The sequence below is a fragment of the Anopheles stephensi genome, chromosome 3, assembly GCF_013141755.1.
Source record: "Anopheles stephensi strain Indian chromosome 3, UCI_ANSTEP_V1.0, whole genome shotgun sequence".
Lineage (NCBI taxonomy): Eukaryota > Metazoa > Arthropoda > Insecta > Diptera > Culicidae > Anopheles > Anopheles stephensi.
Window position 1 is genome coordinate 250,999 of NC_050203.1, and position 25,613 is coordinate 276,611.

At 47.9% G+C, this 25,613-nt stretch overlaps 5 protein-coding genes across 17 annotated transcripts; 3 read left to right on the forward strand and 2 right to left on the reverse strand.

Moving 5' to 3' along the window:
* Positions 1–103: 103 nt before the first annotated feature.
* On the forward strand, positions 104–15,190 carry LOC118508879 (electron transfer flavoprotein beta subunit lysine methyltransferase-like). Its single transcript, XM_036048692.1, has 7 exons — positions 104–323; positions 5,356–5,671; positions 7,453–7,695; positions 7,777–7,907; positions 8,007–8,218; positions 8,364–8,556; positions 15,083–15,190. Exons 1-6 carry the CDS (start codon positions 278–280, stop codon positions 8,526–8,528), a joined length of 1,113 nt encoding a protein of 370 aa, XP_035904585.1. The 5' UTR covers positions 104–277; the 3' UTR covers positions 8,529–8,556; positions 15,083–15,190.
* Positions 292–1,571, reverse strand: LOC118508889. Its single transcript, XM_036048722.1, has 2 exons — positions 946–1,571; positions 292–879 (listed from the first exon to the last, which is right to left on the reverse strand). The coding sequence occupies exons 1-2, from the start codon at positions 1,213–1,215 to the stop codon at positions 682–684; spliced, it is 468 nt and encodes a 155-aa protein (XP_035904615.1). The 5' UTR covers positions 1,216–1,571; the 3' UTR covers positions 292–681.
* Positions 2,424–4,516, reverse strand: LOC118508888. The gene is made up of 2 exons (XM_036048721.1): positions 3,451–4,516; positions 2,424–3,255 (listed from the first exon to the last, which is right to left on the reverse strand). Exons 1-2 carry the CDS (start codon positions 3,787–3,789, stop codon positions 3,067–3,069), a joined length of 528 nt encoding a protein of 175 aa, XP_035904614.1. The 5' UTR covers positions 3,790–4,516; the 3' UTR covers positions 2,424–3,066.
* Positions 8,563–14,445, forward strand: LOC118508882 (mitochondrial folate transporter/carrier). 3 transcript variants are annotated; one of them, XR_004905824.1, is made up of 5 exons: positions 8,567–10,801; positions 10,872–11,124; positions 11,191–11,304; positions 11,424–11,918; positions 13,789–14,445. XR_004905824.1 is itself a non-coding variant. In XM_036048696.1 (5 exons), the coding sequence occupies exons 1-5, from the start codon at positions 10,452–10,454 to the stop codon at positions 13,931–13,933; spliced, it is 1,008 nt and encodes a 335-aa protein (XP_035904589.1). In that variant the 5' UTR covers positions 8,567–10,451; the 3' UTR covers positions 13,934–14,445. The 3 variants fall into 3 exon arrangements, 2 of the variants coding, with proteins under 2 accessions (XP_035904588.1, XP_035904589.1); XM_036048696.1 differs by having other exon boundaries at positions 11,424–11,569; XM_036048695.1 differs by lacking the exon at positions 13,789–14,445 and having other exon boundaries at positions 8,563–10,801; positions 10,872–11,304; positions 11,424–13,735.
* On the forward strand, positions 15,088–25,606 carry LOC118508870 (ras-related protein Rab-32). Of its 11 annotated transcripts, none has more exons than XM_036048663.1 (7): positions 20,074–21,334; positions 21,517–22,157; positions 22,245–22,823; positions 23,571–23,787; positions 23,855–24,036; positions 24,099–24,242; positions 24,314–25,606. In XM_036048663.1, the coding sequence occupies exons 1-7, from the start codon at positions 20,434–20,436 to the stop codon at positions 24,422–24,424; spliced, it is 2,775 nt and encodes a 924-aa protein (XP_035904556.1). In that variant the 5' UTR covers positions 20,074–20,433; the 3' UTR covers positions 24,425–25,606. The 11 variants fall into 11 exon arrangements, with proteins under 11 accessions (XP_035904560.1, XP_035904562.1, XP_035904563.1 ...); XM_036048665.1 differs by having other exon boundaries at positions 22,245–22,403; XM_036048662.1 differs by having other exon boundaries at positions 21,517–22,823.
* Positions 25,607–25,613: the final 7 nt, after the last annotated feature.

Genomic DNA, 25,613 nt, shown 5'->3' on the forward strand with positions numbered 1-25,613 from the left:
CATTTCAAACAATTTAACGCAGCCGCAAGGCCAAGTGTTTTTAATGATAAATAAAACACAACACTGTTGAGCTAATTATCCGAAAACTATAGGTACGAAATAATTGGCAACAGCTTTATAACGACTCTTTCCAAAGCATTGAGCTTTCGCTTTTTTGCAATAGATGGCGCTCGTGCAAGTAACAGACGCCGAGAGCTTTCGCAGCTTGACTTGTCATTTGGCGAAGACTTTTGCTATTTGGGGAAAACGTACGTATTCCGGCTGACAGTTTGTATCGATGCAGTTTGTTTATATCGGTGAAACCCAATTGCTTTATTTTCAACGTAAGTAACTTCGTAAATATGAACAAACTGATTTCCGCATTGTTCAACAACTGGTGGATCGGATGCAAACTCGTTCCGTGAACCATACACGGTCGTAGTTGAGCAACTCCAGCTCCGTAGGTATCCTTAGCTATTCTTATCAATCCTTAGCTTATGCTACCGTATCGTCAGGGCAAGTGACGCGTTACCTGATAAAGGATTTCAAACTTATGGCCCTGGATATGGCCTAGTTCTAGCCTAGGTATGTGAGTGGAGAATATTCCTCATTTTACAAATGCAGGAGGCGACTACTTGTTGCGTTGCGCCTGCTTAAAATGATGCTTCGTCTCTCGTTCAGTTAGCCGGGATCGTCATTCGCTCACTTTTCCGGTAATTTGATAACGGGTTTGTGTGGCTCATCCCAGTAAAGTTCACAGTGCTCGATCAAGATGCTTTCTGACCGGCGGAAAGCATTATTCATTCGTCTCGCCGTTTTCCCCGGCAGTTTTCGTACCAATGCACACGAAGCGATGACCGGCGATTGCACCAGGCGACTCAATTTGTCCGCACTATCGACCTGTGGGAAGAAACACTCATCAATTCAGTCGGCTTGTAGATAAACGCTGAACTAGTTTTGCCTTACCCGAACAATGTAAATGTCGTGCTCGAGGCAAAAAGCTTCCATCAGCACCTCTTGCATGTGACTGCCGCTCTCGGAACTGGGGGCCAAAAAGCAAAAGTTGTACTGTTCCGGATGAGCAGACAAGCTTCGAATAGCGCTAGCCAGTCCAACCACAAGCCGCTTGTCCTCCAGAGCGGTCAGCAGCGCTTTTCGTACACTCGAGCCGATCCCAACCGTGTGGAATCCGTTCGCCTCCACCACCTTTAAATCGTCGGATGCCTTCAGAACCATGTTATGCTTCAAACGACGACCGGACGAGGATGCCAGTTCGCACTCACGCGTGCTGTCTTCTCTGCGAATCGTGAAAGCCTACTTTCACCACCCACAGTTAGTTGATAGAAGTCGCCAACTATCGAGCGCACAGTCGCGTCGTTGGGCAAGGTTGTGAAATGATGGCGCCAATCGCAACCCTTTCTTTAATGCAAACAAACGAAGGTATGCTATCTTTGGCAAACACACTTCACAGAACACACGGGATTTAAATGTCGTTTCGTGTCGTTTCCAAAGTAAAAACACTTGCAAGCCACTGGCACACACCGAGATTACTCTCGCGCTGGGTTGTTCGCTACGCAATGAATCAGCATTTGCGGTGGCAAGGTAGTTTTATGCTTGCAGTACTTCGTCGCGATCGTCTCACTACCACCACAACACCGAGCGCGCGTTAGGAATTCGCAATGTGTAGTCAGTGCGGGTGCAAGGGACCGTGTTCGGTTCCATGAATGAAATGTAGGGGGTGTATTACTTGAGCGATGGTCGCACTTGCGCAATGGACAAGCATTTTTATCAGCTGCTTTCCGAAGCCGAACGAGAATGAACCTGTATGAACGTGAATCATTGCGATGAGGAGCATCCACCCCTTTTTTGGCCCACCTAATGAGGGCACGCCGGTTGCAGAGGGGCTCGTATATGAAGCGAAATGATGCAACCTAGTTGGATTTTTACGGATATTTTGGCAATGCAGTGCTAGCTAGCGCCAACGGAAGATCATATGATCCAGACAAGTGCGTAAAACCATACGAAAAAAGTCATTTCAAAAGCACGTGAGACGAGTTGCAAGGGGAAGACGTGCTTGGAAGGAATTTCGTATGCAAATAAGACCTTCGCACTTTCCAACGACTCGTGTCGTCCATGCGGAATATGGTGGGAGTCCCAGAAAATTCCATCAATTCCATCCCCCCGGCTGGCAAGGGCAGGTTCGCATATAAAAATCCCACAAACGAACGCCACTGATAATGTATGTTGTATCTGTTATCAGCGATAGAGGACATGGGTCTCAAAATCAATCTGTATGTGCAATGCCACATTCTTTTCCTTGTTGGGTAACCTTAAAAGCGCCTCACGCGTTTTCTTGTAGAGCGTCTCTGAAATGGGTGACTAATCGTATCGGATGTAAGATCACATTTTGAGGCCCGCCCCGCGGACAGATAAGAACACCGCGCTTATTTCGTCCAATGCAGTACATTTGATTTATTTCAGGTCTTCTTAATTCCTTTAGTTCTCCAGCCATTTAGATACTAAACAAAGTCGCTTTAAAGAACTTAAATGTGATGTTTGCCTTTCTACACGCATACACTGCTGTGTTGCACAGTCCTTTAGCCACCTCTTACATGACACGCAACTTGTTTAAAATAACGTAGCATAGTCTTCAACTGTAACAAAGCACAACCGTCGTACATAATATTTAAACGTCCTTTAGCTCAAAAGTTGTTATGATTGTAAGTTTGTGATCACTGAGAGCAACGTTTTATCACCGCCGAATTCGTTGGTTGATCTCACATTTGCTGCACTGCCTCCACGATCGTACATTGGCCGTAGCGAAACGATCGTGTATAACATAATCCATCTCCGATTTGTTTCAGTGCAATGAAACCACTTTGAACTCGTTCGATATTAGCACCATTGTCTCTTGCGCTGCACCGATCACTTTCCGTTGCTCGGATCTTTTCTGTCCACCACCATTCCGATGGAACCGAAGAATGGTCAGGAGTAATCGTCTCCACGCACGGCACTTTGCATCTTCAGCAAAGATTTTTTTTTGGGGAATTTTCACGTCATCACTAGGATACTGAGCCTGTGGCGGGGTTACTTTTCCGGTAGCTTGATAATTGGCTTAATTGGCGATTCCCAATGCTCCTCGCAGTAGTCGACAAGCTGGTCCTCCACATCGGTGACGGTTTCCGCGCATCCTGCAGGCCAGCTCTTCTGCAGCAAGGCGCAGGATTCTACGCGCTGTGTGCCGAGCATTCGGCTCAACTTTTCCGCACTATCGACCTGCAAAGAGGGATGGAGAAGAGTGATTAGTTTGGTTTGCAAAAGCCTTCCACAGTAAAACATTGTTTTCATTGCATCATGGAAGTGTCGCGCTTCGACGAAAATGGAAATAGAATTCATCGTAGCGTGCCTAATTCCGCGAGACGTATCGCGTCGGTTCAGCAAACCGTACCGTAAGCGTTCCCCTGAACCTACCTTAATTATGTAAATGTCATGCTCGAAACAGAACGCCTCCAGCAGCACCTGATGCATGTGGTTGGCCGGGTTTCCCGAAGCTGCCAGAAAGCAGAAGAGAAAATCTTCCGGCGTCTTTGAGAGGGCGTTTATCGATTCGGACAATCCGACGATGGCACGGTCCTCGCGGTTCGCGGCAACGAGCGCGCGCCGGACGGTTGCACCGATCGGTTCCGCCACCATCCCAACGGAGGTTCCCTTGCCGCTTGTGTCGATGAACATATTCGCCAACTTGGCGTCAATGCTGCCGTCAATGTTGCTGCCGATGCTGCTGGTACGAATTTTGGTAGATATCACCATTTTACTGCTACTATTTGTTGTCACCGTCTCTTCACTCGCGTTAGCCGTTATTGCGTAATTCAAAACGCTTGCCTTGCGGTAGTTTTGCGCTGAAACGAGGCCGATTCGATTCGCACGCGCTTTATCGTGGAGATAATTCCTCTGTCACTGCCGTCAAATCGAACGGTACGAACCGCGTTGCACGTTGTAGAGCACTCTTTTGGCGCTTATTGCCGACTGTAAAATACACGAAGTAAAGTCGGTTGCGCATGCTTTTATAGATGCTATCCCCACTCGCCAAGCGCGACCGCGTTCGGCGAAACACGACTGGTTCGCGCACAAACATCAACAAACCAACGCCCGAACGATGTAATGTTTTTACACGCGTGAAGGGTGTTTCTGTGTGCGCGAGTCGTGAGGTCGTCTGGCGGAACAGGTTTCGCGATTCATTTGGGCCGCATGGGAGGTTAGGCTGGGAAAATCCAGCAGATCCGGCGCGAGAATCGCGTTCAACTCGGATCGGGGAGTTTGGCTCGAATGTGCCCTCCCCGGACGACGATAATACCGGTCGGTTCGTAGAAACGAACCGGTAGAAAATCCACCTTCGACGGAAAAATTGGTTCACCAACCGATGGAAACTTTGCGGAACAACTTGTTTCACACTGCATTTAAAGTCTCAACGGCCCGCAGTCCTTGGGCGGGAAGGATACAGTCAAACGTCTGGTTTCCCAAGTCCCGGATCCTGGGTCGTGCTGCTTCCACTCGCGTCCTATCTGCAGATTGTAGGTAAACTGCACTGTCTCTTGAGGAGACACGTCATTTTACGTCAATGTGTCTGCCCACAGCGACCTTTGGCCATTCCCTCGACGGCACGCGCTACTCTCTTTTGTGAGAGACATGCCGAAGACGTTTGTTCAAAGTCCAAAGCAACGTACGGGCGAACGGTTTGTTGAACGACCAAATATTTGAATAGGAGCACCGTTTCTCCAACGGTTTGCAAGTCATCGTTCTCTTGGCAGCGAGTCGTGAAGTTTCAGGTTTCAAATCCGGTTACAGCATCGGCCGTTGAAAATGGGCCCATGATGAATCGTTCCATTGACGACTCTCATTTAAATGTTCAACCGCAATGCCATCCTCACGGATGGCCCAACATTCCATGCTCGTAGCCTGGCATGGCCTGCATTCGTAGTACTTTTAATGTGCAATTGGAATTTTGGCATGGGATTACCCCAGCGATAGAACCGAAAGCATAGCGGTAGCATAAACGGGTTTGTTTAAGCTTTTGTCAATAACAAGTTCCTGTTCGCGGGTTGTTTGTTGTTATTATTGTGTTAAACTCTGCGAAAGGGATATCAGCGAAACAAGATTAACCACATTTGCTACCTAAAAGCAATTGTTGTTTGTGGCTGCAAAATTGTACGCTGTGGGTTGATAATTTCGCTTCCCAACAAAACACAGTGCGCAGCAGACATTAGAGAAATGTTGTGCTTTTAAACTTTGTTGTTTGGCGTTAAAACAACACATCACATACGCAAGCAATTAATCTCATTCTTTTCTCCCCTTATCTCCATTCGTGTCCATCTCCAGCGCTCTGTCTCTCCACCCATCGCCACAGGCAGCAGGGGAAAAACATGTCACAGATCGCGCGTCACGCGATCAGAAGTCAGATGAATGGCGCTGGCCTTGGCTACGGCGGCTGGTGGTTGCGGATGGAGCGTACTTTCCGCACCACGACATGTTCCGTCAAATTTCGCACTACCGGTGCTGCTGTTACTACTACAACCGAGAACCTGCAGATGCACGGACGTCGCCGGTACAGCAGTGCGACGAAACAATATGGATCCGACGGAGGCGAATCGGCGCGATCTGTAACCACCACTACAGAGCCACCTCCGTCAGCTAAGTAAGTAAGCCACCGAGTCCTAAAGGGAAATTGAAACTGCTAATTAAATGCTAAAAAACAATGCCGCGGGTTCATGGAAAGTTTGTGGGGAAAAAGCGTTTAGGAAGATCAATTAACAAGTCGTCTATAGGCTTGCTGGTGTCATAAGTATGGAGAAAAACACATCTTAGCGAATGTATTCATCAACCTCACAGACTATAGCAATTGCATCGAAATGAAGTACTCTCAAACCAGGTCATCAGACTCAGGCTAGCCCGCTGCCGTAGAACGTAGAAGAGAGGGCTCGTCTTTCAATTATCAGCCAGAATGGAGCTGTTGTGCCTAACTTGGACGCGTAGTTATTGTTTATTCATAGTGCACCGATCACACTGACCAGCCTAAGAATCGAAACCAATTGGGAGCGTAAATTGGTACGTACGCGTCGGGTTTTCGTGTATACGTCAGCCAGCCCGCTCAAGTTACGCCGGACAGTCCGAAAACGGTTGTTGTGTTAATCAAAAAGAACAAAGTCGGCAGGTGCTATTTTTAGCATATTGAAATGTTTTGCCACATTGCCTACCCCGGGCCCCGTCGATCCGGTTGCTACGTGGTCCGATGTTTTGAACGATCAAACCCTTGCCACTACACTCTGCTACTGCTGCCAGAGGTCTGGCTGGGCCCGGTTCAAGGTCCGGACGGCAGAGGCTGATTTCGCGCGAAAGAAGCAACATGGAAACATTGGGTGCGAAAGGTTCCTATTGCTGGAATATGCACCGTTACACCAGCAATGCTCCCGATTTCACTTTCGTCGTACTGACTTTGGGAACTGTCGTTCGTCCACTTTGTGCCCTCAATCGCACGGAACACGTGAGCGATTGCGTATTATTAAGGCATGTGATCGTAGTTGGCCTTGCGTAGCTCAATCGGCATTGTGACCGGCGGTTTTAGGCTTTCCTCAAGAAAGGGAAAATTCAACTACAAACATGATTCGAATATTTCAAGAGTGCTTAACTGTCGACCGAATGGATACCATGCTCCAACTCGTTCTTTAAAAGGGCCATCAGGTTAAAAATATCCGAGGTCATTACACAAACCCTGGTTCAAATTCTTGCCAGCACTCTACTCACCAAACGATTGCGTTGCATGTGATAATGATCGCAAATGTACGTTCTGTGATCACCGTTACGGGGTGAGAGTTAGGAACCGGCGGGAAACGTTCATGACGATATATGAAACCATGTCGCTTGGTACGTTGCTGAAGTGATCAACGCACTGATAGCGAGCTACCGACCGACGCACCGTTATGAGTCGCAAAGTGTAACGAACCACACTGTTCATATCATCTTGCGGCAAAGATCAACTACCCTACATCGGGGTTCGGGTGTGTAGACTACGTGACCACGCTACCGTCGTTTGGGACAACCAGGATAAGGCGATTTGCTGCAAATCTTGCTGACCGTCGGCACTTCAGGGTGGTCCAATGATGCGTACGCGTAGCATAAATTGCAATTTATGTCTGCTCCGTCCGGGTTGGACGTGATCGACGGAGCGTGCGCATGCGAAGACGACCCAACCGAAGGACATGTCCGACGGTTGGTAACCATCGGTCACTTATTTTGCTCCGCGATTCTATTTCTTCTTCCAGCAATAGCGGTCAAGGGCAGTGAACCAATGTAGCACGTGCCAGCTAGAAAGGTTCACGGCAGGTCGGGATTTACCCGAATAGTTTTCAATGCAAACCTTTGCATCCACTAGCTGTACACACTAACTTGCATGTTTTTTTTTTTTTTATCTCATCTAAGGATGGCCGCTTCTTCCAGCTGCCGAAGCGTACGGGATAATGTGATAAGCGCTCGTGAAAAGATCTTATCAAACACGGTCCTATCGCGACAGCACATGACACCGGAAATCGCCCTGCACCTTATAACACCCGATTGCGCCATCTACCATCAGCCTGTAGGCGCCGGCGACATTGGCGCTCATACCGGTTTCTCCGCGGATCCGTTTTGGGGGTTTTTCTGGCCCGGAGGTCAAGCACTAACAAGGCGAGTAAGCAGAAGAGTGTGAGGAAGTAGCGCAAAAGGCATCTTGGCTGATCGTATCTCTCGTCGCACGCTATCGTACAGGTTTATTCTTGACACGGGCCACGTTTTCCACGGGAAGTCGGTGCTGGATGTGGGCTGTGGCTGTGGGGCTTCCGCGATTGCTGCTCTGATGGTCGGGGCGAGGCATGTTACGGCAAACGACATCGACCCAGGTATGATAATTTACCTTGCGCACTAGCGCGCGCTTGTTTGGTTTTCAATCTGTTTTCTAATCCATCACGGGAGGGGCGTCTTTACTTACTTATTATCAGTTGCTTTGCAGGCCACGTTACTGAACGCTGAGCTGAATGGGATCACGAGTAATCGCTTGGCGGTGAGCGACGATAACTTTATCAGCAATGGCGCCGACTCCGAAACAACCAACACGTACGAAGTGGTGTTAATAGGCGACCTGTTTTACGATACAGAGATAGCAGCTGATCTTCACCCATGGATACAACGGTTGGCACGCGCCGGAACAGAGGTAAGTCATGTGGCGGATGTTTGGCAAGAGCTCTACACCGCCGTGTGTTACGCTCAATTTGTATCTGCCGAATATTCCGCTAATCAGAACCAATATCAGGTGAGAGAATGTCATCACATTTCAATGTACGAAACAAATGTTGCAGATTTTCGTTGGTGATCCCGGACGACACGGTATTACCGAAACGGGAGTACTACGCAATATGAAACTGCGCAGCCGGTACAAACTACCTGCAAATGTTTGCCTGGAAAATAGTGGCTTTTCCTACGCTAATGTTTGGCAGTTCCATTTACCCAAGGATGGCGAGTAATGGGAAAACGTTTTGGTTTTACCCGCAGGTAATTTTCTCTAGTATGTGGTCGGCCCATGTACCCGTCCATTTGTTGTTGTGAGTGCATTTGTTCCTATCGATAATTAATCAGTGTGGCTGTAGTATAAACGACTTATCTGTCCGGGCAGTACATGATATGATTCGAAAATGGGTTATACACTGTTTTATCTTATCGAGTGGGTGGAATTCAATGCTACAGATATACCATATAAGTCCATTTCGTGATGGGAGCAACGATGAATTGTACTTTTAATACTATCGTGTTTTGTGTCAATTGAGAACCGCAATTCATCCTGGTCGTGTGATGAAATTGATAGAAATTGCGCTAATTGAAAGGTTTGAATATAAGCTGGAGATTAGGAACTTCCATAACGTTTTTAACAAGAAGGAGACCAGCAGATTTATATTCATCATTTTTTTTTTTTTTAATATATTGCCTTCAACGAAATGTTCGCTTTAATTTCCAACGAACGAAATCAATATTATATTGCACCGAAGAATGGCTGCGCTATATTTTACGCTGCTTTAACTTCTACTCTCATTGTAACGGCAAATTCAAATGGTAAATTCCGAGACAGAACGTGATCCAACCTTGCCGAGAAGTTCCGCAGTTTGACAGTTGTAACTCGCTTGTCAAACAGCGCGGCCAGCAACTGACACGAGACAAAAGCAGCGTTTCATCATCTTTTTCACCTAGTGATTGCGTTTCTGTGCTTTTCGTGCCTTTCTATTCGGTGGTGTCGCAACTTCGCGGATATTCAAGAACCTGGGCCAAAAATCCGTGTGTTGAACAGTGGAAATGCGCACAACTCCCGAGGGCAGGGCCGAAATTGCTGCAACACAATGGTGGTAAAGTTGTGCTGAAAGCGCAAGAAACATCCAACAATCGATGCCTTCTGTCTCCCGTCGACCTTGAAAAAACGTGTGTTCGGGGAAGAAACTGTGAGTCTGTGTTCTTCTGCAGTCACACATAAAGACCAGAGCAACGGGGAGAAAGGTGCACTAAAGCAGTGATTGTGTTGTGTTGAAAACGGAAGCGGCCGAAATCAGCGACGGAACTTGCAGAACACAGCAAGATGTGCAATATGTTAACTTTTCTGAAGCAAAGTGAGCAAGTGGCAACTACTACTTACGAAATCCGCACCTCGCACGGGTTTACGTCATATCTGACCGCGCTTATCAGTCGCTAGATGGGACGGTGGTGTGTGGTGGCAGCAGTGGTAGCCGTTTTTTTGTAGCAGTCCGGATCGTCGCAGCAACGCAGCAACGAAACAAGGCGAGCAAATTAACGCGCACTTACTTCCCTGCCAACGACAAACCAGCAGCTGGAGGCGGCCAGGAGAAACAGCAGAGCACACGAAGCAACAAACGGTCTGCGGGTTAGCAACAGCAACAGCAACAGCCAATAGCCATCGAAGTGTATTGCGTTGAACCGGATGTATGGCAGGACGGCGAATCTGTAGATGCTCAGAACAGACCCGGAAGTGAATCGTGACTCGGTTGATATCCGCGGTGTATATAATGTACATACTTTCTCTTCCTTCGATAACTCCTATTCTGCCTTACTTCTTATGCTGAACGTCAACGGTGACTAAATTTTAGTCTCGAAAGCCGCACCTTCCTTCTTTGCCCTTCTTTTCTCTTGTAACAATCCGTCATCCGTTCCGGGAACCGGTGCAAACAGAAATTCACCAGCAACGAGGTGAAGAACATTCACGAATGTGAACAGCTACGTATCTAGGTGAAATTGCATGCTTCACGGAACAGTAGTCTAAGAATAGTAATAATAACTGTTGATTGCGAAGAGACCAAATCTGCGGCACACAGAACTGCAACAAACCTGGTGTGAAATTGAAAGGAAGCTACTGCAGAAATTCCAGTGCGCTAAATATTCCCACATCAATGGCCTCGACTTTGAAGAATCATAAGACGGCAGCGGCCGCAGCTGCAGCAACAGCCGGCGCAGCTGGTGCAGGAAAGGGCAGCTTCGGATGGCTGGCTCACGTCAAATACGAACATCTAATGGCAGGCATTTCCGGTGGAGTCACATCGACACTTCTGTTACATCCTCTGGATCTGATAAAGATCCGTTTTGCCGTCAACGATGGACGAACGGCATCGGTGCCTCAGTATCGCGGATTGACCAGCGCATTCCTCACCATTTTCCGACAAGAAGGCTTCCGTGGCCTGTACAAAGGAGTCACCCCCAATATGTGGGGCTCTGGTAGTGCGTGGGGATTTTATTTCATGTTGTAAGTAAGGCCTTGTTGCTGCGGATTACGGAAAGCCTATTAACTGTTCTGTCCGATTGATTCTTTTCAGTTACAACACGATTAAGACTTACATACAAGATGGAAATACTGCCCAACCCCTAGGACCTACGCTCCACATGTTGGCAGCAGCCGAGGCAGGCGTACTAACGCTTGCCATGACCAATCCAATTTGGGTGGTAAAGACGCGGCTGTGTCTGCAGTGTAATGAGCGCGTTACGGCAGGTTCCGGTACCGGGTATGCCGGTATGGTTGATGGTCTTACAAAAATCTACCGCACTGAGGGTATTCGAGGGCTCTACAGGGTATGTCACGCCAACAGGTGTTCAAATTCACCCCTTTTTTCTCACGAGTTCCCTCTCACTTTGCAGGGATTCGTACCGGGAATGTTTGGTGTATCGCACGGAGCGCTGCAGTTCATGACATACGAGGAAATGAAGAACAAATACAACCAACACCGCAAACGACCAATCGACGCTAAGCTGGTAACAGTTCTCCCTGTCACGGCTAGCCCGCGACGGGAGTTGCATTCGTTTGGCACCATTCTTACTTGCATTTGTATGTTTCTTTTCATGCCGTGACCGTTTGCTAATCATCGGCGTAGACGACATCCGAGTACTTGACGTTTGCAGCAGTATCTAAGCTGATCGCAGCCGCCGGTACTTACCCTTACCAAGTAATCCGGGCACGCTTGCAGGATCAAAACCATAGCTATAAGGGCACCTGGGATTGCGTGAAGCTGACATGGAGGTACGAACGGGTGTCAGGGTTCTATAAAGGCCTCATGCCGTATCTAGTGCACGTAACGCCCAACATTTGCCTAGTGATGTTGATCTATGAGAAGTTTACCAACCACTAAGAAAAGAATGTGACGGCGGATTCCGTTTGGCCCTTCTCCGTTCCCGTTCATACCGGTATACGATCTGCCGTTCGGTCCGTTCCAATCTTCTCGCCCTTCCCATATCCATCCCTTCCACTGCGGATGTGGTCGATTTGCTCCATTCCCGCTATCGAGAGCCTCGCCTTTCTCGGACATCCTTTAAGCCATCTGCACGCGTGTCCGTCTCTCAGAGGCTCAGGAACGATGCTCGTTTAGCGTGTAAGTTGTCGTTTCGATTCCAGCGTCGCTCACGCGGCGTTGTGTGCGTCGTGTATGTATGTGCCCGTGCAATTGGCACATCTATTTATTTGTATCTCTCGTTAGCCTCTCACACCGGGCATAAAAGCTAGGTTTAGGACGTGTGGAAGCAGCAACTCTTTGGATCAGTAATTATTATTACTATTACGATTGTTGTTACGATTAATGCTATTTTTATTACTATCTTTAGTGCACATTTTTGTACCGCATCATCTACACGCATACTGATAAACCCACGCACCCGACAAAACAAAGTAACATTTACGAATGGCTACGATGAACTGAACGCTTTGCAATAGCTCAAATTATTTGATGTATGTTGTTCAAATTTGAAAAGATTCAAAATCTCTGTATGGCTTTTCATCGCTCCAGGCTCAGATTGTGTAATGCAAACCTTTTGGCGTGTTTCGTTGTCATTCGCGTTGTTATCTTGCGGTGTGTGTGATAAATTGATTAGCACACTTTATCAAGTGGTGTGAGACTATTATTTCGGTTGTCAGAGTAATGCTCGTGTTATCTTGTCACGATGTGAAAGGATGAATAGTGTAGGTAATGGTATAATGTCTACTTCGAGCTGTGCTCTCGACGATGAACGTGACAAGTGGTAAACTCAATAGACCGGTCAAAGCTTGGAATTTTAGCCGAGATCTGCCCTCATAGCAAGACAACAGCAGAAGAATGTTTGTAAATCTGCACCAGAAAATCCCGCTGCTCCCGAAGCAAAGTATCAAACTGAATGTCTTTAAGAAATTAGATAGTAAACACATCCACAGAAGAAACTACTACTTAAGAACATTTCTACAACAACTACAAAAAAAATGCAAAAACAAAAAAATCCACCAACAATTGTAAAAGTTGAAAACACCCAAAAACAATTGGATTATCTAAGACGAAAACAATTAGCTTAAAATACGTCAACAAATTACAGAGTATGGACCAGGAAGCAGATTAGACATAGACAACCAGCACTTGAACTATTTTCGTTCCTCCACAAATCTTCGGATTTCCTCTCTTGGTTATCACCCGTGTGTTGTCTGCTGCTCGTTACCGATAACGGGTCGGTTTCGTTGCGATGGTTGGCGTTAGAGAAAGAAACGAACGCAACGCATTCACCTTCACAAAAAGATGGACAGCAATTCAATGGAGTGTTATGAATTTGAATTGCGACGCAGGCAGTCAGTTATTGTTGAATCGAAAAGCACTGAACGTTCGAAAGCGATAAGGAAATCCCGAATTTCTTCTCGTACGTATGATGATGAAATTCCACCCAATATGGTGTGTGTAGAATGCAATGCAAAAAGCAAAAGAAGTTATAAACCTAGGGCAATATTAATTCAATATCAAACAACCAGCAATAGCGCGGAAATTTGCAATTTTGACCTCAACGCAAAGCAATAAACTAGCTCAATCTACTTGACACACAATACGATGGAGGGCTGTTGTAGGAAACCTTGTGAATGCTGGTCAGCAAAGACAGTGTGGCTACCGCCCGGAAAGGAATGAAAACTGATGTTCTCGCTAAAGCTTGCTTCATTTCCTGCGATTAACTTCATGAACTATTGTATCCTGATTTTCTTCATTTCTCCGCTTCCTTCCCTTCTGTTCTTATACTTCTGATGTACTGTTTATTTTTTTTTATGTTGAATTGTAAGGGGAGTAGAAAGTAAACGAATAGATCAGTGCAGCAATCTATTTAACAAAATAAATAAAAAAAGCAAACCAAGTATGCTTTTGAGCAGAACAAAAAAAAACCCCAAAAACAAACAAAAAACAGAAAATTGATGAAAAAGTAATGTTTTCTTTTTTTCTGATCTTTCTTTCTCCATCTCAGATATGAATCGTGGCGCGGATTCTATAAGGGTCTCGGTCCGAACCTGACCCGGGTCATCCCGGCGACGATGGTTACGTTTGTTACGTACGAACATGTATCACACTATCTGTTGGATAGGAGCAAGGCCAGAAGCATTACGCACTAAAAATGGGAAATTGTCCTCCCTTTGCTCCTTCGTTCGATTCAAGCGGTTAGCGTGTTTTTAGTGCCACTTGCGCAGCTTCGTTGTTGAATAAGAATATGATCGCTGCACAAAGTGAGATGACGAAACAATATGCCATTCACATGTCTAGGAAATTACCAAAAATTTGGATGTTGAGTATGTTATAGACGAATAAGCGCACATCGTGCTTTTAGTTCCTTTATCCTTTATTTAAGAAATCTTTATAAAGTAATCGCCTGCAAGGCGACTCATCCTAATTGCCCTTTCCAGTGTGTTCGAAGAGTTCTTGTGGGTTGTGTGCATTTCGTACATCTGGTATACAAATAAGACGAAATGGATCAATTGGCAAGGTATGTATATCAGAGAGTATAAAGCTACAAGCCGGTAGCGCTCATCCGATGGTACATCTGCGAAGGAAAGACAACACCTGCCGCGCACGCATTCAGGCTAGCAAATATATTTTCCTGCCAAAGGACTGGTACATTACAAGCGAACTATATTTTCTACAGAGAAAGTCGTCATGTCAAGTGCATGTAGAATCGTCCGAAGTGATATCACATTGCACGTTAAGAGTTCGTCAAGAAAAACACAACGTTACACGGTTGAGCTATGCGCTGGAACTATTCTAAACGGCTCTGTCTCAATGCCAGTTATACCTCAAACGGATTGCAGGTTGAGCTATTAGTTTAAAATGCTCGGACTCTGGGTGCTGTCTTCATTTGTAGCAAGACCCCTTTCTTCATGAACTAAGCAAAAAGGAATACCGTCGCTTATATCGCTGTGGGACGAAGATGTGCTCCAGGCGCATGTGTCATACTTTCGCAATTTATAATTGACAATGCTCCTGACGCGAGAGATACAGTGATTTGTGAAAAAAAAAATCCTGCAATCGAAAAATCTTTTATATTTTTGTTCAGGTTCCAAGACGATATCTGAACTCCTCTGAAGGGCTGAACTTTTTGATGATACTTTGAATTCTTTTAAAATTAGCAAGGTTTTAAATTTGACTACATGAGCATGCGGCACGGAGTGATTGTTTCTTTTTGTGCATGGTACTGTGACCATCAGTGCCACCAGTCGTTCGAAGCGAAAATCAAAACAACGTACCCCCGTATCGTCGTCTCCTCTCAGGGGATTAGGCAAGGTTGTGGAATGTCCATCAGAAGGGATACGATTGGCCATGAAGAGCATCGACAGGCGTCAAGGAAGGTGCACCAGAAGTATCGTGTGTAAAATGGCTAGCTACATCCCATCGTGTGGTAAACCTGCCGCATAGTATAGCGGCAGCATCGCATTAAAGAGCTGTGATATCGCCAACGAAGAATCTGCACACTCTACAGCCAACCAGTGACTCCCAGCAGGATGGTATCTTCGGATGGTTTACACTACACCAACTCGACGCACAAGGTACGTACGCTAGCAAAATTAAAACTCTAAAAGTTTTTTAAGTTTTAGATACGTTTAAAGGTGATGTGCGAGTCTCAGAGAATTGTGTGTCGTATGGGACAGTGTGGGGGTTGGCATGTCCCTTCTGATTTATATTATGTACTAGTCATTTTGTCATCGTATTAGTCTTTACAATATAGTTCTAGTTCTGGAAAAAAGTCCTCTATTTCTACGGCACATTTTGTGTGGCTATGCTATGCACATACATACGTGGAGAAAGCACGGGTTTTAAATGGAATAGAATGGATCCGTTCGGACCACATTCCGTGCGTTGCTAAGATAAGATAGTGTACTGCCGTGGTGCTGGTAATCGGCGACTGCCACGACGCTATACGTCAGCGATGGACACAAGCGGTAGTTCTTTATCAGCTGGTTTGTCACTTTCGCTTTCACCTACGGAAGGTTCTATCTTCCCTCCGTACTCCCAGCTGCACGAATCCCAATGAGTTCTGGGTGATGTGGACATGTGCTTGTATGGCGGTGTGTCATGTAAAGGCTATGCGTGTGTGGTCACAATGGCGGAAGCCTTTTCGTACGATGTGCGTGAGTTCCGTCCGAAGGGTGAGGGGAAGCGTTCGAGTGTGGGTCCAACAGGGAGGGATGACTCAAAGCGCTGTTGGGTCGTGCTAGCGTGGACTCCATCTTCACCAACACCAAGAGTGGCAACCGAATGCGTCTTAATCTCTTATCAATCGCGCTTCGTTCCCGGGCAGCTGAAAGCGTGTACAGGAGTACAACGTACGCTTCGCTAGTGTTTGTTTGCAATTTGTTACGACCCGTGGTTGGTGTGTTGTGTGTCGTGGCTGTCGTCGGGTGTGTGGAAACAGTGTGGTCGCAGTCGCTAAACCTGCTCCGATATTATACACATTCCTAGCCCCGGGACAGGTCTATCGTCGAATTTCCTTAGTTCTGTGCAAGCGTTGCAAGCGGCTCGCGGACCAGGTCTCGCCACAGTGCTGTATCTTCTACTACGGTCAAAGTGTACGGACGCGTTATCCTGTGTGTCCATCGGCCACGGTAAAAGTCGTAACGTGTACGTGTGTATTTGTGAGTGCGGGTGTAGGTGGTTAGTGCTTCTTAAGTCAACAGACGTTTCTGCTCCGGTTCCTTCGGTGCTATATACATACATATATATATCCGTCCAAGAATGATCCTTCCATCCGTTCGTTGCTCCTAAGACAACCCCCAGATAAGCGTCCAATGTCAGATGCCTTGCATTGAGCAGCATTTATTTGCGTGTTTTCTTGGGCGGATAGTGTGCAGCTATCTGTTGAAAACGCATTATTCTTCCATGATTGAGCGCGAACGCGCGCGCGCGCTTTGTCGCTTATCTAAAGAATAAACAAACCAAGCCTACTGCGTCTATAGTGGGTAGGCAAAGGGAATGAATCCAGAACACCTCCACTGGTCGATTCCGCCGTCTGGTCACAGTGAGCAGAGCGGCCGGTGCAAGGTGCTGCTGCAAAGAGAATGCCGGAAGCTAGTGTTGTGCGCAACGGCGATTCAAGCGGCGCGAACATTTGTCTGCCTTTGAGGAAGCCCTTCGTAGTTAGTTACTAGCGATGGTTACGACCGTTATCACGGCAGTGGCAGCAGCAAGACGCCATACGAATTGCTCAGAGGATAACGCTGAGGACGACAGCGATCCGAGACTAGCTGGCCCCTTGCGAAGGCTGCGCAGACAATCATCGCGGCTAAGGAACCTATTGCCCTTGCTCAGTGGAACTGGCAGCGGTGGAAAACCGGAGAAAGTCCCCGTGGAACAGGTACTGCTTGTTTGCACCGTCATCGAGTGTGTCGCAGTGTGGCTCTAGTAAATCGAAACCGTGTGAAGTGCTTACTGGGCAGTCGGATTTGTTCCATTGACCGATGGTATCCAAATGTTGCTTTTTACGTGTCAGTTCTTAAACAACCATGCACACACGATGAGTTAAAATGAAATGAATCATACCCCGTTTGATTGACGCACTCGTTCCAGTCAGAATTACAAGTTAAGCGGGTTGAAAACTGTGCATGATCGTAGTGAAAATAGAACGATATCTTTACTGCTGGGTGGTGCGGCCTAGCTACGGTATTTGTTTCTCCAAGCAGACAATAATCCGTACGATAAACAACTAACCAACAGTACTAGTAGAGTTGTTCCTCCAACGTGCTGCAATACTCTCGGCAGAGTGTGAAGCTAGCGACATGGCTGAGCCGGTTAATAGAGATGCAAACGGATGCGATGTTTGTCAACGCGAACGTGGTAAAATGTATGACTCACGTGGACGAATGATATTTTCCTAGTGCCTTCAACGTGCTGCTATTGCCAATGTGCATTATGATAAGTGTACTCTTCGTTGAGGAAAATGATTGCCATTTTTTGTGCGCTCGGTTCCAATGCTCATCTTAATCAATAATATGGTTCTGTCTTTAAGTTCTCGTCGTCGTCAGTTTCCGGCTAACGTTGGTTGAACGCAATCATAACGACGAAAACCTATCGCACGAAAAACATGTCGTCTGGAAGCGGTCGTTAATTAATCTAGAACCAGCAGTTAATCAGGCTCCCTCATCTTAGTGGAGAAAAAAAGTCGATCCTGAATGTTGGCCTCTGCTTTCAGTTTTCTATCAAAGGCCGGAATGATTTCGAAGTCATGGTCTCCCTCATTCCGGTAGCGATCACTGGGGACGTGGTAAAAGTTTTTTTGGGCAATCTAAATCATTGGTTTATTTTAACCCTGGGAGATTCGATCACCGGATGAGGTCATGGCAGCATGATTAAGCGGCACTAAATACTTTAACGTCTTCGTTCTAGTGTGACAAAAAGCGGGGTTTGTTTAAAACGCTTGATAAGCACTCGTGGCACCGTATTAGAGGGTGCCGTTAAGGCCCGATCCGATTGATGAAATGTCGAGGATTTACAGACAAGGATTTGGTTACTTCCTACAAAACTGGTCACCGTTTTGAGGCTCTGGTTTACCTTCTCCATTACTAAACACCGCCATCCACGTACGACGGAACGCACTGAAACGTTAATGAAGGTATCATAAGCTACAATAGTGTGTAGCAAGGGTACACGAGCAAGGATGAGGAAGCTCGATGAGGCATAACGAACGGGAACGGGAAAAGCCCCTTTTAGCAGTTCCGCATCGGCGACCGTCCGACTGGCCGACCAGCAGTACAGGAAGGTAATTCGAATAAAAAGACAGGCCCGACCGAGGTGACGGGATAGGATCCTTTCTGAGGCTTCTCTTATTAGCTGGCACAAATGGAATCCTCGAGGTCAAGAAACGTCTTACAACTTCATAGGCGAAAAACCGCCACCAACCTGCGCTGTGTGTGGTGGAATCAATTTCTAAACATTACGGCCGGTTGTGCGTGTGTGTGTGTGTGTGTGTGTGTGTGTATACATATTTTCAGTTCGGGTGAGGGAGGAACACCTCAGCCTGCCTGCTTCCCATGCTCCCATGCTCCCATGCTCCTTGGCACCAACGTCGAATTTCAACACCATCGCGGCGAATAAGGTTTTTGCGTTGGGTGTGAGCGAACGGTGGAGAGTATGTTGTAGTTTGTGGTAAAGAAACCTGCTCCAATTGACTTTAGATATAATTACAACGGCTATATTGAATTACGGGCGCATTTTTGTTTATAATGCGTCGTTCGTGTGCACTGAGCTGTGCATGGCAAGGCGACTGCAGAATTGCAACTAGCTCCCGTACAAAAAAATCTCCTTCAGACCAGTGTTCTGGCGCACTGCGAACTGACGAACAGGTTAAAACCTCAACCAGAGAAACGGGTTGATCAATATAGTAACAATGCGATTTTGAACGAGGTTCGCAGTCTGTGTCTTTGCATCGAATGCCATTGCTATCATTAAGTTGTTGGGATGCAAAAGTCTAGACGAATCTGTTGGTTGAGTCCATCATTCTCTGGAGCATGTCGGTGACATCGTTTGGCCCCGATTGAAGTGATAGCAAGATGGCTTCACTTTCGTATCACCAGTCCTATGTTCTTCTCCTGCACCACCCCAGCTGCTGCAACCATTCGTCAACGCACGTTGGAATGTTCCGATCTTTTTTGCTGGTGTTGTTTGTGTATGTCACCGAGCTGGAAGGTCCTTTTTTGTAGTGATCGCGCAGGACTGGACTGATGGTAGCATTCCAAAGATCGAGGCCATTGATAAGACTTGCGCAATCGCTTCAAAGCACTGTGTACAGCTAGCAATATTCGCTTGATAATAATGGGCGACGATGGTGCCAGCGGCATGTCGTAATGTTCCAGAATGGATGAGAATCACAGGGCAAGATCCCAATCGGAGCTTGGGATTCGCGTACCGCGTACCGGAGCATCGAGCAGATCGCAGGGATGCGCTCGAGTTAGTCTTGTCGTGCTGTTGAGCGGAAGCTGAAGCGCTAAGAAGAGAGCAATAAGAGTCCCGGACCGGAACAGGGAAAACACACCCTGGCACACATCGAGAAAAGCGCTGACATTGTGTAGTGTGTGCCGCAGTACGACGGTGCGTGCGAAGTCAGTTTCAAAGTCGACGACGCGTCGTGAAATCTGACACCAGTCAGGCAGTCTGCCCGCCCGCGCGCGCGCTCTCTCTCTCTCTCTCTCTTTCTCTCTCTGTGTCATCGAGAGGACATGTACCGGAACGGAACCTAAGGAAAACAACCGTTCTGAAACCTGTTCTATAGCAGCCGGCACGGAACGAAGCGGAGGCAACAGCACCCTACGTCCAGCCACCGGTTACTGGTGCGTCGCTGTGTGTGGATCTTTCGCTTTCGTTGGTGCTGCGAGGTGTTTTGTTTAGGTGCAGCACACTCTACGGACGACAGGTGTCGTGGGCGCAATTCGTTCGCTCGGTTTGCTAATCGAATTAGTCCCGACGGTCGCAACACCCGTTCAAACGCTTCGCGCGGATCGAATACGCTCTTGCCGATTGTCTCGCTGGCTGCTGGAAGTTCTCCAGAAAAGGAGCACCATTCGTCTATCCGAATCCTAAGTGAACGGCGGATCGACCGCCCATCAAGTACGGGATAAGAGTCCGGGAAAGCATGGAACAATCACCGACAACGCGGCGGCTAACGCGTGGCGAGTCCGAGGACAGCCCGGTCGAGTTCGTGGTGGTGGATTCCGATGTGTCAATGTCCGATGCGGGTCTCAGCACACCGGAGAAGAAGCCGAAGAAGAAGCGCAGTGGTCTATCGTTCAAGAAGTTGCGCACCAACGCGCAGAAGCTTATTCCGAAGCGAGGTCGTAAGGACTCGTCAGCAAAGTCGTCCGATACGAGCTCGCTCGGTGGTGATTCGGGAGTGGTGAGTGGCGGAACGGACGAGCTGCTTCCGGCAACCCCGTCTCCACCGCCACCCGCATCACCGACGGTTACGGAAACGTCCATCGAAACCGTACTAAAGTCGACCGAAAGCCTTCCGGCAATCAAGGAGGATCCGATACGTGAGGCAGCACTGCTAGGTGCACGTTCCGACGAGGATATGCTGCTGGAAGGAAAGGACAAACAGCGACAGAAGAAAGCGCGCAAGCCGAGTCGTGCGGCTAGCTTCATGAAGAAAATTGCCGGACGGTCCAAGTCCTCGAAGGTTGCACCGAACCCTGCGCCGGTAGCCGGTGGAGCTTCCGAGGGCGATGAGCTATCGTCCGGGACGCTCGAGACTCCGCTGAGCATCAAACGTCAAACGCCCGAGGGTGCCATGTTTGTGTCGGACACTGAGCTGTACCAGGATGGCGACAGGGACAACGGTACCTCAGTGGATCCTCCATCGCCAGTGTTGGTGCGGCAGCTCGATTCCGAACCGACGGCACTACGGGCCAAACGGACCGAAATGAAAATCACGCTCACACGCAACTTGGTCAAACCCTCGACGATGGAAACCTCGCTGGACGACGAAGACACCGATCTGAACGGGATTCGGAGCAACGGTGGCGACCAGGGCAATGGTAAGGCTTCTTCCGGTTTTTAGTTACAGCTCAAGCCCAGCCCAGGCGACGAAGCCAGATCGACTTCGTTCGGTTGTGGTGACGGTCGTTTTGGTTCGGGAACTCGACTGGTTCGGCTGCAACCACCACCACACGCTCGCACACACAGTATGCTGATGATGTTGATAATTCTCTCCTCGCAGGTCTGAACGTTGCTCGGAACGATGCGTCTGAGAACAGGGAGCTCGCAGTCGACTCTAAACCAATTAGCTCAGACAGCGGCACTACTCCGTCCCCGAGGGCATCAATCGGGATTGAACAATCGCCGCAGTTGATCGCAGCCGTTCGTACGCAACAGTCATCGTCATCCACGTCATCAGTTGATGCGCGCTTGTCCAGCCTGCTGAGTGGCGACTACATCGCGGAGATTAATAAGTTTTCAATCGAGAACATTACGAACGCCGGCGCAGGATCAGCAGGAGGAGGAGGAGCAGAGGTTCCGCCCTTGCCGCAGCCGCGCGCATCGCTGTCGATTCGGGAGAGGTCCTTCCAGCAGCCGCTAGTGACGGTGACGGGCGAAAGTGAGCTAGTCACAAACTTTGATTCGCAGGACGTTGCACCACCGTCGTCGGTTGTTGTCGACGAGGAAATAGACGGTTTTATGAGGAAAGCGAAGGCAGCGAGTTCGGCCACCGGATCCGGAGGAACAGCGCGGTCGAAAGGAGGTAGCAAGAGTCCTGCGACGGTTGACAAACCGGCAGCGGGCGTCGCCAGCGGGCAGCAGCAAGACTTGTCGCCGTCGTCGTCATCAACGTCGACGTCGGCAAGTAAAGCGGCTTCTACGGTACGTACACAGGAAGCGGCTAAACCATATCAGCTGGGCAACAGCTTAAAGAATCCCAACAATTCTGGATTTAAATCGATCGAACAGCAACGCGAACTTCAGCAACCGGACCAGCTGCTGCAGCAGGATACAGTGCCGGTGAACGTTGTCGAGGACAGTAAGCGGGACGTGGAGAAGCAAGGAGAGGAACAGAGAAGCGACACCACTCCAACCGAACCGACAATAGTTTTCGATATCGGAACGCAGGTACGCCCGGACAGAACCTCCTCTATCGTTAAGCCTGCCGGTGGTCGCTCGGTAGCCGCAACGCTTGCGGTCCCATCCGCGGGACCCGAAAGCGGTGCCCAGTCGGGAACATTTGCCTCGATCGGTAGCACTTCCCGCTCGCTCGACGAACTGATCGGCGTTGGCGGTTCGTACGACGACAGTAGTCAGAACAACACTAGCGAGGGTTCGCTACGGCGCATTGCGTACGTCGAGCAGCCGACCTTCTACACGCCCGAAGAGGAAGAGCTGCTGACAGGCAAGCCACCGCGTTCCTCCTCCTCCCTGCTGTCGAGCGCGCTCGAGTCCGGCGAGTATTCGCTCGAGTCGGAGGATTTCCTAGAGCGCAAGATGTCTCCGCACGGAGATCTGCTACTCGAGAAGGGGGCCTCCGACCAATCGGTAAGTGTCGTTGGCCCCTGTCCCTCGAACTTTTCGAGAATTCGAACCTAGCGCAAAACGTTCTGCTTTTGTTTCCGAAGGGACAATTGGGAAGAGGGCTTGCATTAGGCATCCAATAGATGCAGGTGAAGTTGTTATGGGAATCGTCTGCCATGATCGTTTGCGTTTGTGTGGTGATATGTGTGCGTGAGTCATTATTCCTGATGTTGCGTTAGAAGTGGTTGTCTTAAGGTAGATGATACTTCATGCATCAGCCAGATTTTATGCAAACGGCTGGTTCAATATTTGAATCCTTATCGGACGATCGGTAAACGTGGTGTGCGTGACTGAAAGAGAAGTGGCATTCTCTGCGCCGATCTTGCATTCGGTTGTACACTTACTTTTCTTCGAATGGAATTCCGTATTTGCACACGACCAGTGCTTTCATACGATGGTGCATCCAAAATATGAAGCAAACGATAAAAGAAGTGCAACGTTGTCTACACGCAGTACAGTTAGTAAATCATCGTTATCAGACTTGCGCTATCTCTGGTAGCGAGTTGTTAGGGGCCAGCAATGGATTGCAACATTGTCCTAATAACCGTTGAGCGGTAGGGGCCGTTGAACCTTGGGCGGATGGGAATGGAAGGATTTTTGGAAGATCAACACACACGATACGACTCGAAGGGGCCGGGATATGCACGGCGTGCCTTGTTATCTGGTCGTTGCAAAAATACGAACAATCTCTTTCATTTCGCACCCCGACAGGCAACCATGGCGACCGGACAGGCCGAGAAGCGTGAGCATCTCTACAAAATTCTTGTCATTGGCGAGCTCGGCACTGGCAAGACGTCCTTCATCAAGCGATACGTGCATCAGTTCTTCAGCCAGAACTATCGCGCCACTATTGGAGTGGACTTTGCACTGAAAGTGCTGAACTGGGACCAGAACACAATCATCCGTCTCCAGCTATGGGATATTGCCGGTAAGTCGATAGGCAGGCGAGGTGAAATCATCGGCCCCAAAACCTTAGTCCTTCTTTTGTCTTTCAGGGCAAGAGCGGTTCGGTAACATGACCCGTGTGTACTACAAGGAAGCAGTTGGTGCATTCATCGTTTTCGACGTAACACGCAGTGCCACATTCGACGCAGTAATCAAGTGGAAGAACGATCTTGACTCCAAAGTGCAACTTCCCGATGGAAAGCCTATTCCGTGCATACTCTTAGCCAACAAGGTGCGTATGACTGAACATCGCCTAGTACCCTGAATGACAATCGGTGTTGCTTCTTTCCGCAGAGTGACCAACAAAAGCAGGGAATTGTGACGACACCCGCCAAACTGGACGAGTACGTCAAGGAGCACGGCTTCGCGGGATGGTTCGAAACGTCGGCAAAGGAGAATGTGAACATTGAAGAAGCGGCCAAATCGTTAGTTAATAAGGTAAGCGATTCCTCCCTCTGAGGATTGAAGGATAATGCTAATGTTTAATTTTCCCTTAAATTTGGCCATAGATTTTAATGAATGACAAACTTCTAAACACCGGTGAGGTCATCGATTCCGAACGCTTCGGCCTGGTCGGAGGAAAGACGGACACGAGCCAGAAAAAATCCTGTTCTTGCTGACCAAACCGTAGACCAGGCAGCACTCGCCCTAGCACACTCACACACCAGCGACCGTATTTGTTTATATCCGTGTGTTGGAGCGGGTGCTTTGTGTGTGTGTATGTGTGACCGTTTTGCTGTTACGCCATCGCTTATGATTTGCTAACGTCTGTTTGTTTGTTTATTTGTTTAACTTTTAATTGTTTTTACCATGTTTGACTTTCCCCGTCTTTCCCATTTTTTGTCTCGATCCCCAACCTTTTGGTTTAACAACAACACTTTGATTATCACTAACCATTATACTACTCTAAAACTGTACGCTACTCCACAACTATGATCACAATCGAGTTGTTACTAAAACACTAGACCTGTAACTAAACCACAAGCAAGCCAAGTTCCCCCTTAACGCGGCACCATTCATCAACTTTCGTTGCATACGATTCGCGAGGTTTTCGGTTGCTGCAAACTCCTGGGGTGTAAACTAATGCAGCCAAAACTAGATCATCCAAGCCGAGCCACTTACATGGCACCCGCCAAAGGGTGTTACCGAAACCATCCAAAGTGCAGCGATTTACAAAAGGTAGAACGCATGATAAAACAAATACCTCCTCCCATCTACCGTGCTGGGTGGGTGAGCGCCCGATTGTTATTGTTGAAGGTGTTGTAGTCGATCATGTTGGCCTTTATGATGAAGATGGCAAGTTCGCGTTGATCGCAATGCAAAACAAAAAACGTAAAATTGTTGTAGGACCATCTGTTCGAATTAACCAGCAAAGCAAAGTAAGCGCAAAGGAATATTTACTGCTTTTGAAACCGCTTTAAACAGTACATGCAACATGTTTCGGATTAAAGAATCTAAAATGGAGAAGAGGTATAGTGAGTGTAGAGCGCTTCTTCTGGATCTGCTTAGACGAGCAGATTTGCTCTCGAAGACTCCACACATTACTGGCATCGTGCTTTCAACGTAACAAAAAAAAAAAAAACGCATGGCTAAACACCGCGCTCAACAAACCCAACGTTTGGCAGGCAACCGATCAAATGCAACATTTAGGAGGTAGAACGCCGTGATCGGTGTAACTTATTCGACTAGTTTGTTCGCGCCTAGTGTTGCGTGAGTTTCGTGTGCAACCAAATGCAGCTGAAAGGACATCGTATGATAAATCGTTAGGTTAGAAAACAAGAGATAAAATCTTTTTAAAAGAGGTCGAAA